Source organism: Onychomys torridus, chromosome 21, assembly GCF_903995425.1.
Source record: "Onychomys torridus chromosome 21, mOncTor1.1, whole genome shotgun sequence".
In the NCBI taxonomy this organism is placed as follows: Eukaryota; Metazoa; Chordata; class Mammalia; order Rodentia; family Cricetidae; genus Onychomys; species Onychomys torridus.
In genome coordinates this window covers 13,592,565-13,606,097 of record NC_050463.1, presented here as the reverse complement: position 1 = coordinate 13,606,097, position 13,533 = coordinate 13,592,565, and the positions used below count along the sequence as shown (strand labels likewise).

Below are 13,533 nucleotides of genomic sequence, written 5' to 3'. Positions count from 1 at the left end.
ATAATTGTCTGGAATTGCATTGTCAAAACTCAGGAAATACACATTTGGAGTATAAGAGTCATAGGAGACCTACCATGAACTACTGATCTGTACTTACATGTATACTTTGTACATACAAGTAACTGCATTGTTTTATACTCACAGAAGATGCCTAGTAAAGGTTTTGAATAAAACCTGCCTACTACCATATTAAGTCAACACATTGTGTTTCATTTAGACTTTTGGATATTAAGGTTCACCTCTGCACAGTTATTTTTCTCTCTTTTCATTGAACTGGCATGTACATACCCTTTAACTAATTCAACCACAATAAAGTCATTTCCATCCCCACTGTTATATAGGATTAGTCCATCTAGGGATGTGGTCTTGAACTGGAAAAAAAGATGCATAGACGTGTAGGCTTGCAATGTAGCTAAGGCAACATAGCTCGATTTGGTCTTGAAGGTGACGGGATCGGCAATGATGTTCCTGAAGCCAAATCTGGCGTTGAGCTCACAGTAATCTATATCACCATTTTTGCATAAGTCGATGTACGCCATCCCATTAAATGTCAGACTTTGCAGGTGTCCAATGAAGTTGGAGGGGACAGAAGAAAGATAGCGTCGTTCTGTGATGATGCCAGTCTCTATGTTATGAAACTCCAGCCTTGTGTGGTCACCTGCCATTTGGCCTACAAGAAAGATAATTTATTGGTATATTGTGCATCTGCAAGACTCTTCCAGATTTCCATAAGACACTGTAGATTTCCATAGTAAAAGCATATTTTTTTAAAATATAAAAAGCAGATACTTGTTAGGTATAGTGCATAGCAAGAATATCTAGGTATTGTTTAAGGGTAAGGTGGCCATATATAATGCAATTTCCTAGTCCAGGTTTTAATTCCCATGTAAATTTTAGCTATAATAAAAATTCTTCTCATGCTTGGGTGTCCTGGTGTCCTGTCATCTCAGGATTTACAGGGTTAAGGGAAGAGGATTATGATTTAGAGGACAGCTTGACATACTGAGTTCTGGGCTAGCCTGAGCTACATCAAAAAACAACAAATCGTGATATGAACAACAAATCCTCATTAACATGTTTTCAATTTCATAAAAAGTAAGGGAAGGAATAGAAAGGAAGAAGACAGAAGGAGGGAAAGGGTTAAGGATAGGGACTTATCTAAACAATTGCATATCCATTAGCCATCCACACAGTTTACCTTTATATTTATGTAATATTTTTCTTTTATTTTCTTCAAGAAAATTATTATATATTATTCTGTATGCTGTACAAATAGGAAATAGCTATTGAATGTTTTTGTAATAATGAACAGTTAAAATATGTTTGAAAGACCAGGCAGTGGTGGCACACACCTTTAATCCCAGCACTCGGGAGGCAGGACCAGGCAGATCTCTATGAGTTCCAGGTCAGCCTGGTCTACAGAGCGATCTCTAGGTCAGGCACCAAACTACACAGAGAAACCTTGTCTTGAAAAACAACAACAACAACAAAAATGTGTTTGAAAGTAAAAGCAGTCTTTGTACTACTATACTCAAGGAGTGAATACCCAGATTCACTCCTTGAAGTAGTCTACCAATTACTTTAGAGATTATCTCTGGACCTATACCATATTCCTCACATTCTTCATCTTAAATAATCATTTTAGTGCAATGCACTATTTCAATGCACTGTCAGTTCTGAGGAAAATACAAGTGTAGTGAGTCTACCCAACCACGGGATACCATCTCAGACATGCTAGTGGGATGCATCCTTGCAGCTCTATTCAGTGACTATTCCATACAGGCCCCATTTCCCCTGGCCTCGCCATATTTCTGTGTCAACCCCATTCATAGTCAAACAAATTCCATATTATGTTTAGAGTAGTGATTCTATTTTCCTGTAACTTTGATATTAAATAGAAAGATAAGAACATGGTTTCTAACTTGCAAAGCATAGCATCCATGAAAGTTAATCCTCACTTCTGGCTCATTCCCAGCCTCTTACTTCTCAACTAAATTGTATGTCTCATTTTCTGCTTCAACACAAAAAGGTCACTTAAACTGCAATCAAGTTCTTCCAACCAAGTTCTTACCTAGTTTCCCTATCCAATTTGGCATAATTGGAAAATTTATTAAGCTCATCCTATGCTATCATCCATGATATTAATGAAAACATTAATTAGGGCCAATCTCAGAATCAGCCCCTGAGAAAATTCACTAAACCATTTTTCTAGGCATAATGAATATTGAAACTACCTATGTGGGCTCCCACCAACACTCTGATAAGCTTCTATCTGGTTAATGAAAACAGCAAAGATGCTGGGTAGTATCATAAAACACTGCTGTACATAAAATATAAAAGGTATATTTGACTACATAAGACAAAATATTTATCTTATCAACTGACTTTAATGGCCATAAATTCATTATTACAAAAGAAGTCCCCTGAATTGTGCTCTGGTTAATTTTTGCTCTCTGAGAATCCTCGTTTCTCTAAGATGGATTTTCAGTTATCTTTCTTTAATTTTCTTTGTAGTCACTGGTTTGATTTGATTTCTGCTCTACACACTGAAAAGTAAATCCACACTTTCCTGAAGGTGGCTATCTCTCCATCCACACACTACAAAGCCTCTGCTTATGAAGAAAAGTATTACTGTCTTAACAATTCTGCTTTTTCGTACAACACCATTTTGCTCTCTCTCTTCAGTTTTTGTTCAGTGACCTCAATACTGCTCTATGGGAGTTCTAACTCTTCGGTAACAACAAAAATCAATCTTTAATAATTTGCAAGCTTAAAGCTCTAGAGACATCAGCAGCACTGAATTAATAAGCTATATAGGATAGGGAATATGAAAAGACTGTGGCAATCACTGAGGCTTCACTATTGATGATGTTGACATTTACTAATATTTTTCAGTATTAAAAATTTTGAGCCTTAAGTTAATTTACCCAATTTATAAATTTTCTGTGTTTCTTGTTAAAGTTCGATTGGCAAATAAAAGAGAAAAACGTCTAGAACAAAGTGTATTTCTAATTTGTGAAATTAATATCTTACGTTGCTAAGAACTTGGACGTCACAAAGAAGGAAAGGAGATTTAGTTCAGAAAGATGGAGAAGGTCAGTGAAAAAAATGTTTCCTTCTAAAAATGATGTATGGACATCATAAATTATAAGGATACCTTATAATATACATATATTATAGTGTTGAAGAAGCCATGTTACGAGACCATGTTACATGGTCTAAGTTCAAAGGACCCCAAAGTTGGATAGGCAGTGTTGAGAGACATGTTCATTTTAAGGGAGGCCAACTGAAGCAATCACCTATGGCTGATGCTGGCTTTAAAGCTATTTCCACTCAGAATTTGTGTTCAGTCTTCATCAGTAACACACCCACAGTTGCATATGCACCAGTGTTAAATAAGAAGAAAACAATACAAACTTCAATGAGTTATTTTCTAAAGCTTTTATAGAAAAAGTTTTCATGTTTATAGTGTTTAAAAAATTCATAATTTCCAGAGATTGAATGAGTGGATTTAGAATCAGTAAATCAGAGTGGGGGGTCTTCAGCTTTCTCAGATTCTCAAGATGAAACAAAAGCCTCAGGATGTTTCCTCGATGTTTTGCTTCTGTAGGAATCTTGGTATGTGTGCTGAATTCTCAACGAGAATTTTCATTTTTACCTTGCTCTGAGTTGTTTTAGTTTTCAATAATAACAGAACAAACAAAAGAACACCAAGTCAGCTTAGTGGTGGTGGCAAAGGCTGGGGGAATCTCTGTGAGTTAGAGACCAGCCTGGTCTAAAAACACTAAGACTTATGTGCTTGTGATAATTCACTTAGAAGTTACTGCATAGTCAATACGTATTTCAAGTGCTATGTGAGGGAGCAAAAGAAGTGCTGAGGGGCGCATACCTCCCGGTTTTCAGAAAATTCATAGTCTATGGGGGAAATGGCATATAAAAATGTGTGAGCACCTAATTAAATGTATGAGAACAAAACCCTCAAACATGCTATGAATTTTATGACTGGGACGTTGTATTGGTAAATGCAGACTAGGATAAAATTTAAGCTGAAATTTGAATAATTTTAAAAAGAAAGTCATATTAAATTCTGTAGAAGATGAATTAAGGGGTGGAGTCCATGAAATGAGACAAATGAATGTAGTCTTTATAGTCTTTAGGTACTGAATGAGTTAAAACCATGAGCAAGTGAAGTTGGTGATTCATATTAAATTAGAGGGGTATTAAGGAGCATGTCATTCTCAAGGCATCCTAACTGATTATCAGCTAGCTAAGAGGGGTTTTAAATAAGCAGAAGACATGAAGTGTGTGTGTGTGTGTGTGTGTGTGTGTGTATGTGTGTGTGTGTGTGTGTGTGTATGCACACAGGTGCGTGAACATTTATCCTTTTGTGGCTACAAAAAACTAGGAGGGTTTTCACAAGCATGATGGTGGCAGAATTTGGACAGTTTTATAGATACATACAATTCACAGATTTACTAAAGATGTGGGAAGGATGTCAAGAAGGAACATGATGAGGCTTGTCTCACATGTTTGAGTAAGGGCATACATGGCAAACTCATGTTTGGAGAGGGCACATAGCAACATACACACATAGCACACAATCACAGAATACTTATAAGGAGTAATTAAATGAACTCTACTGACTCTCAATTAAGGGATACCCTGAAATCTGTGCAACCCCTTTCTCCCTTCTTGGGTCTCTACCTGCATCTCTGTCATCATTGCTAAGATGAGTTGCAGACATTCCCAAGAACAACCTGAGTATCTACTTCCAATGTTCAACAAAGAGTTAGCAGAATTACTATGCCTTTAGTAGGTTAAAACATGCACAGCCTTGGATGAAGGGTCTCTAGTGCTTTATTCTTTAAAATTCTTCCTGTTTAGAATATACTGTTTAATAACAGTCCCTATTACTTTTCTGATTCATGTTGGCTTCAAGTGGCCACTAGAGTTTATAAAACTACAGCATTTTGTGCTTAATCCTCAGTCCTAAATACTCAGTGCTGCATTTGGAGATCTTTTAACTATGCAAATCAAGGCTGAATTCCTTCTATGGTCAACTGTTGGGTTCTTGAGCTCTTCAATAACAACAATAATGACAAAAATGAATAAAGGCTGGAAGGAAGAAGAAAAGATACAAATAATCCAAATTATTTATTGACTGCAGTGATAAATTCCCAAAGTATTTTAGATGCATTATCAAATTGAACAAATAAAATGGTAGCTAGGATTCTCACCTTAAAGGAAAATGAATGTGCATATAGAATGGGAAAATCAGGAGACAATGCTGTAGGCATAGAGATAGTAGTGTGAATTTATGTTTTCTAGAAACATGTCAATGTGTATGTTTGTGTGGATATGCAATTAATAGGTATGCATGTATCTATATTTATGAATATATGTGTGTATAGATACATGTATTTGTAGATATTTCCAATCTGTACTTGCTGAGAATATCATAATGCAAGGACATCTAGTAACACTGAGCATATTTTACCATACAATCCCTATACATAAGGCTTGGGAACATTGCAGAAGTGGGTAAGTGGATTAAAAGACCTGGTGAGGCAGGAAGTCGTCTATGAAGTTGTGTCTTCTAGATAGAACATGGAAGTTACAGCCATGAAGTCACAACAATATGGCTGCCTAAACAAATGATAGCAGTTGAAATACCAATGTAGATGCTGAAGCTCTCAATGGGGGTCCCACCACTAGGTGAAGAGCTACAGATGATTAACAAATGCTTAGAGAGAATTAGTCTTCCCAAGGAAGAAGCCCCTAACTGGTAATCCAATACCAAGTGGTTAACTCTAAAAACATATACATACAAGCAATTCTAAATGAACTCAGTAAATTGCATTTATATGTTTATATATATATATATATATATATATATATATATATATATATATGATATCCATGTATGTATGTATGTATGTATGTATGTATGTATCATTCATACACACTTATATGTAAACATCACTACATATGCATACATTATGTATGTATATCCATATATCACAATAATAAAGAAAAAGAGGGCATAAATCTTTGGGGTGTGGGAACCATAGGAGGTGTTGGAGGGAGAAGGGGGAAATTATGTTATTTATATTTTAATTTAAAGTAAACTTAAAAGGTTTTCCTCACTAAATGTAAATTAAATAAATAATTCTGCTGAAGGATATAAGCAGATAAAAGTGGTGCCTGGATATCATGCTGAAAGAAAACGTTAGCAAAGAACTAAAACAAACAAACAAAACTGGGTAGAGTCCTGTTACAAGATTGTAGAGATCAACTCCATAGTAATCTGTAATAACTTGAGCATAAAATTATTTAAGATGAGAAATTAGAAATTACTGTAAAATATAGAAACTTGTGAATGCAGATCAATCAAAGAGAAAAGAGAAAGAGAAAAGGAAAATCGAGGAACTAGAAGGCAGAGACATGAGGCAAGTGCTGGGTGCCATAGAATGCTAAATGTTGACTGTAATGTTCAAGAATGTTGGGTGCTGAAATTAACTGCTTTGTAACTACTTTAGCTGACTGAAACAGGCAAATACCTTTACCAACTGATAAATTATGTGAAAACATTTAATAAAGCACAAGTACATACAAGGACTTGTTTTATATGCCTTTCCACAGATGATTTATTAATTGCAAGAAAGAAAATATAGTAATTCTATAGTGAAGAAACTGATTAACACATCCACCTGCCCCAACTCCTGCCTCTACATAGGGTTCCACAAGGAGGTTGTGGTGTCAACGTGTACTGTTTCCTTCAAGAATGTGGACACTGAATCATGAAGACACATCAAAAACAAAACAAATACCCGCATCAACATTAGGTATGAAGAGAAATGATGAAAGCCGCATTCTCACATCTATAACTTCACAACGGAAATGTGGATGGAAGCCTCAGGAGACATGACAGCTTCACAGACAGATTATGATGGTATCACTGCAAATGTGTGGGAATCAACAACTTTTACTTTGTTCTGTAAGGGAAGAATTCTACTTTTAGAAAATAGACGTTGAAGAATCCAGGGATTAAAAGGTCACTCTGAATATCACTTTCCCTCAGCTATGTAAGGGGAAAATGAAAGTGAGACAGAGTCAAGAAGTGAAAACAAAGCCGGGCAGTGGTGGCACACACCTGGAATCCCAGCACTCAGGAGGCAGAGCCAGGCGGATCTCTGTGAGTTCGAGGCCAGCCTGGTCTACAGAGTGAGTTCTAGGAAAGGTGCAAAGCTACACAGAGAAACCCTGTCTCGGGGGAAAAAAAAAAAGAAGTGAAAGTGTCCAAGCAAATGAGGAAAAACTGCTGTAGCAGTGGCCACAGACAGGTGCCTGGGACATTATTTTATATATGGAACTTTTTGTACACTTAAAATCGTCTTAAAACAAAATTTATGTGAAAAGTTTTCACAATGGCTTGATTCCATGTCTGAATCCACTGCCGTTCCGGGGTGAGTGCCTGCCATCTTGAATCATCTTTTACATCATCACAGGAGTAATTTTTCTCAAATCAGACTAGAGGCAGTAGTTTCTGATTGCCTGGAGACCATGAGAAATAACTTTCCCATACACACAAAATGCCAGTCTGAATATAAATATTTTAGGCATTTTATTTGTCTTTGTTGTTGTTGTTTTGAGACAGTCTCTATATGGTCCTGGCTGTTCTAGAACTTAACCATGTAGGGCACTGGCCTGGAACTCACAGAGACTTCTCCTGCCACCTCATCTAGAGTGCTGGGATTAAAGGTGTGTGCCACTACACCGAACCTCAAATATTTTCATTGTATCTCTGAAACCAAGTCTTCTAAACTCCAATCTTAAGGGTCGTTTCTGCCAGCCATTTCTCACGTCATAAACTGCTCTGTATCTTCAGCTGACACCTCCATTTTATAAGTATGTACATAGGCATGTGTACATCTGTGTGTGTGTGTATGTGTGTGTATGTGTGTGTATGTGTGTGTGTGTGTGTGTGTGTGTGTGTGTGTGATGCCATACCTGGTTAAGTAGTTATTATAGAACCATATATTTATTATCATATTATGGGATACAATGGAACAAAACCAATCTAAGGAAGAAAAGAAAATGAAAAACAATCTTGGACACTCTTCTCAACTCTTATAACCATTTCAATAAAGCATAATCTACTTCTCTTTGGGCCCTAGTCACGTCATCTTTAAAAGGAGAAAGCATGTGTCCTGTGTGCTTTCTAGGGCTGTGCCTTTTGTGAAAGCCACTCGGACCAAACAACACTCTGCTGTGATTTTGGCATGTATTGCCCCTGACTGCTAAAACTCAAGGTCACCGCTTGAAGCACTGCTTAGGAGACTGAAGCGAAAGACACAGCCTGTGTATGGGTCTGACTAGGCCCTCTGCATGTACCTTATGGCTTTGCAGGTTGATGTTCTTGGGGGACTCCCAACAGTGGGAGTCAGGGGTGTCTCTGACTCTTTTACTTGTGCTTGGGACCTTTTCCCTCCTACTGGATTGTCTCATCCATTCTTGATATGATTGCTGGTTTGTGCTGGGTCTTACTGTAACTTGTTAGGCCGTATTTGGTGGATACACCTGGGAGGTCTGCTTTACTTTTTTAGGAAAACAGAGGAGGAGTTAACTGGGGGGAGAGGAGAGGTGGAGGGCAGGGCTGAGAGGAGTGGAGGAAGGAGAAACTGCTGTAGGGATGTAGTAAATGAGAGACTAGAAGTTAATAAACAAATAAGCCCTGCTAGTCCCTCCGTCTGGATCACACTCAACTGCTTTAGCAACTAATGCTAATCTTCAAGAATAATTTCTTTCTCATCCAAGAACTGTTCTTAATTAAAACTAGCTGACCTGCAGCACACTCCTGACCACCTGATCTTAGTTTCAGAGCCTTTTTGTGAATGCAATTGTGTTACATTTATGCCATTCCATGTGGTTTGTTGTTGTTGTTTGTTTGTTTGTTAATATTCATTGCTTGATTTAATTTTTCTTTTATTAAAAATGGATCCATTTCTCACACAATACACCCTCATTAAGGTTTCCACCCCCTCTATTGCTCACAGTTTCTCTACACCTCTCCTCCCATTGGGGTCCACTCCCTTTCTGTCTCTCACTAAAAAAGAAAAAGCTTTTGAAGGATAATAATAAAATATAACAAAATAAAAAATAGTAAGTTAAAACAAAAACTATCATATTGTAGTTGAAAAAATAAACAAACAGAAGGAGAAGAGCCCTAGAAAAGGCACAAGAGTTTTCTAAACACTGATCCATGTGTCAGGTGCATTAGCACCCCCTGCAGACATAGGAAGGGAAAACAAGCTGAGCTCCTCTACATTGCCTCCTAATAAGGCTCCTTTTGAGGCTCTTCCTGCAAAGTCCAACACATAGGGAAAAAAATTCTAGCTTACCACAAAGAGCCAATGAGATCTAGGACAATGACAGCTTTATGAACTTGTGATTCACTTTCTTTTACCTACAGAATGGTTCCTTCAAGAATTATAACTCTACACATATCATATCACATTGAGGAAGTTTCTCTTTGCTCAACCAGGGAAGCCCTTTGGAACTGAATTTGAAAGGACCACGTCTCTCTGGTGCACCAAGACCATTCTATGCTTTGTACTAACACAATTCCCTCAAGGGCTGTCCTACAAAAGAAAAAGGAGCTGATAGAGTGGAGTGAGTTATTTCTCAAGTTTGAGATGTCTGACTCCTCTTCCATTGGTTTCCCTAAGTGTCCCAGGCAGAGCTTTATAGGGTTATGTCTGTAAATCTGGAATCGACCTTGACATCCTGAATGTTAGGATGTAATCAACAAGCTAAATGATGTAGGACAGCCTAAAGAAAGTTAATAAGTCAAAGTACACCACATTTCAGTATACTTATGAACATGATTTGAAGTGAAAACAGAATTTTCTACTGCTCTTCAACAAAATGCCTAAGAAATAAAGGGAGTGAAGATAATATTTATTAAACCACAAATTAAAATACATTATAATTTCTTGAATTATTAATGGACCAGGAAATGAGATGGCACAGATGATGAGGTTGGAGGAATACTTATTAGATTATTTATTAAATGCAGATGTTGGTACACAAACTGATGAATGTACCGAGTTTAACCTTCAAATATGTACTGGCTTTGGTTTGAAAAGCCACCAGCAAACAATGAATCTGAAAGTTAAACATAGAAACATGGCATATATAAGTGTACCTATATAAATATATTAATAGTTTAAATAAGTTAACACAGCTTGGGAGACAATGGCCCACCCAACAACAAGAGCCACAGACTATCTAACAAAACCAAGTTGTTGGTCAGGTAAGTCCAAAAGACTCCTAAAATAATATAGGTTATTTCTACTGCCTTGCTTGACTCCTAGAACTTGAATATGACTCTATTGCTAAATTCATTTCAGATACAGAACTTGGAGGAAACAGCTGGAACTGACTTGGAATTTTCTTCCTTGAAGACTGGCTCTTATATTATGTAAAGGTGCTATGAAAAATACCAAGGGAGAAAATTTATCAATAGCCCTACCCAGCTGTCAACCCTATGGACCACAATAAAATCCATATGGCAGCCCATATCCAAGGCTGCAATAGTGGCACTTACATCTTGAGGGCCAGGGGTTGGTAACCAACAGCCCTCTAATTGGACTTAAGGTCCATTCAATAGGAGAGAATTTATGTCTGGAATTGCAAATCTAGCTGCCTACCCAGGACTGGTGAGATAATGTACTCTAGAGAAGAATGCACATACTGTTGCTTTCCCAAACCAGTATAATCTCCAACTGCCTTCTAAACACCTATTCTTATATGCATGGATAAATGTTGCCTTCAGCCACCATCAAAGAAGTTTCCCTTTTGAGCAGTCAGAGACTGCTAGAGAAATCCACAACTGGTCAAACGGTATCCATTGGGGTACCCATTCCCAGTTTATACATCTAAAACACAACCTCTACACCTAGGCTCAGGCAACATCAAGGAAGAGGGTGAACAAAGTCTGTAAGAACCGTAGGTACAGGATGTCAGCTGTGAGACAGTGTCTTCTATAAATGACATGAAATTACACCCATGAAATCTTAACAATATGGTCATCTAAACAAAACCTACATGGTGACAACATCAATTTAGATGCCAATATGGATGCAGGGGGCGGGGTGTCTCATAAGGCCATACCTTTAGAGGAAGAGCTACAGGCAATTTATGGTTGCTAAGAGAGGGAGAATTGATCTAATCCAGGGAAGAGACCCCTGACAGGTTGTTTAATCCCCAGTGGTCAGCTGTGAATACATGCATACAAGAAAAACTAACTGGAGCTCAGCATGCAATGATATGTACATATGTAAGTGTAAAGTGGAACAATAATAGTTACAAAAGAGGTCATGTTGTTGAGCAGGGTGGTGGAGTGCTGGCTAGTTTTAGATCCACTTGTCCCAAGATAGCATCATCTTGGAAGACTGAGCTTCAGTGGAGAAAATGTCCCTGTCAGATTGACCTGTGGGCAGGCCTGCATGCATCTTCTTGATTGATGATAGATGGAGGAGAGTCCAGTTTACTGTGGGTGGGGCCAACCCTGGGCAGGTGGTTCCTGGTGCTATAAGAAAGCAGACTGAGAAAACCATGTCAGAAACCAGTCAGAGCAGTGAAAATCAGCACTGTTCTCTGGCTTCTGCTTCAGTCTGCTTTAGGTTCCTGCCTTGATTCCTGCCCTGTCTTCTTTCACTGATGAACAGTGATACACAAGTGGAAGTGGCATAAACTCTTTCCCATCAAAGTCACGTTTGCCCACAGTATTTATCACCCAATAGAAACCATACCTAAGACAGTGGGGGAGGGGGTGTGGGAGAAGTTGGAGGGGGGTAGGGTGGAAATGATCTAAATACACAACTTAGGTATGAAATTATCAAAAAATTCAAAAGAAGATAGAAGGATGAAAAGAAAGAAAGAAAAGGTAAGAGAGGCAGGGGATTTTACCTGTCATGGCTTGTTGATCATCCACTGTCAGTTTTAAACTTTTTCCTCGACGAACCACACGCACTGTGTGCCATTCATTATCATTGAGGTTATAGCCGGCAAAAAGGGTCTCAGGACCTTTGCCTGTAGAATATGCCAAACAGTCATTATGACAATCAGAAGCAGACAAGGAAAGGAACCTTACAGAAAGGAAAGAGAGGAAAGTGGAAAAGAGAGTGGGGAGTGAGAGAGAAGAAAGAAGAGAGAGAGAGAGAGAGAGAGAGAGAGAGAGAGAGAGAGAAAGAGAGAGAGAGAGAGAGAGAAGACCAGTTTTCAAGCCCAATACAGTCATATACAGTCATAGCAAGCAAGGAAAATGACAAGTTAACAAACACTCGGTATGACAATTGAAGACTTTTTAACCTTTTGTATTGATATAGGACAAGAGCATTAACCTGCTGTCATAAATAGGCACATTCAATATTGCACTGCAAACGTTCCCAAGTTTGCATGTACACTGTTAAAAGAAATTTGCTGATATTTCAAATGATACTTTTCTTAATAGTGAAGGGGTTAGCAGTCATCTAATTTCTGAGATTTCTATTTGCCACTAGCACCCATTTTCAGATGAATGGGTAAGGAGTCAACAGCACCCTGGTGAGAATCTCTTGTTACTGTCCCTGTCATGGCTGCTCTTCAGATCTTAAGTTGTGTATCACCATGATGCACCAAGTCTCTGGGTTTGTTGGCTTCTGAAATATATGGACAGTTTGGTCTAAAAACCAAGTTTTTTTTTAAAATCCTCCAAATAACAAACCAATAAGTTGCAAATCTATATGTATGTTGGAGATGCTTCTGAATCCATCAGAATAACAGTAACTTGAAAGAAGTAGACTAAAGTAGAGAATATAAAGACAATAAAAAGCCAGGATGGGAAAAGGTGATGCTAACTTACAGGGATCAACAAATAAAGGCCAAATGAAAGGAGGCAAATAATATAGTCAATTGATAAAGGCTCTTCCAAAGGATGTATGTGAAAAATTTAAATGGATTTGGGATAGACATTATTTGGGAAACATGTTTAATGACAATTACTAATATGACCATACAGGACTATATCTGTCTTTAACTTGAAAACAAAAGGAAAATGTTGACATAATTTTAATTTTAATAAAAGTATTAAATATGATGATTTAAACCAAAGTATTTAATATGATGATTCATTTTGGTTATAATGTTAAGTACATGTTCTTTTGATTGGTGGATTCTCCTCCTTTGTTAAAGCATTATAACTTGCAGAACTTGCAGATGCATTCATACAGTGAAGGGCCTAGCATCATTTGCTTTCCTGACTTTTTCTACTGGCAGATGGTCAGGAATGTCTTTTATGACTTCCTTCACCAAAATCTACATTTAAGCCAGTTAACAGCAGTGATCATATGAGAAAAAAATAAGTGAGTGAAATATTTCCAAAGAGGGACAGAAAGAAGAGAAAAGAACTATCAGGAAACCAAGGGGAGAAATCCCCAGTAGCCCATTATACCAGCTCACTGCTAGCTGGGACAGCCACAGACTAGCCAT

General features: G+C 37.8%; 1 protein-coding gene across 25 annotated transcripts in view; it reads right to left on the bottom strand.

Moving 5' to 3' along the window:
* Positions 1 to 13,533, bottom strand: part of Nrxn1 (neurexin 1) — a 1,060,385-nt gene that overhangs the window by 550,010 nt on the left and 496,842 nt on the right. For all 25 annotated transcript variants that reach the window (XM_036170770.1, XM_036170774.1, XM_036170788.1 and 22 more), the window contains 2 exons: positions 11,974 to 12,096; positions 289 to 670 (listed from right to left, as the gene is read on the bottom strand). In XM_036170770.1, coding sequence (XP_036026663.1) covers positions 289 to 670; positions 11,974 to 12,096 — 505 coding nt within the window. The remainder of the gene's footprint in view (positions 1 to 288; positions 671 to 11,973; positions 12,097 to 13,533) is intronic.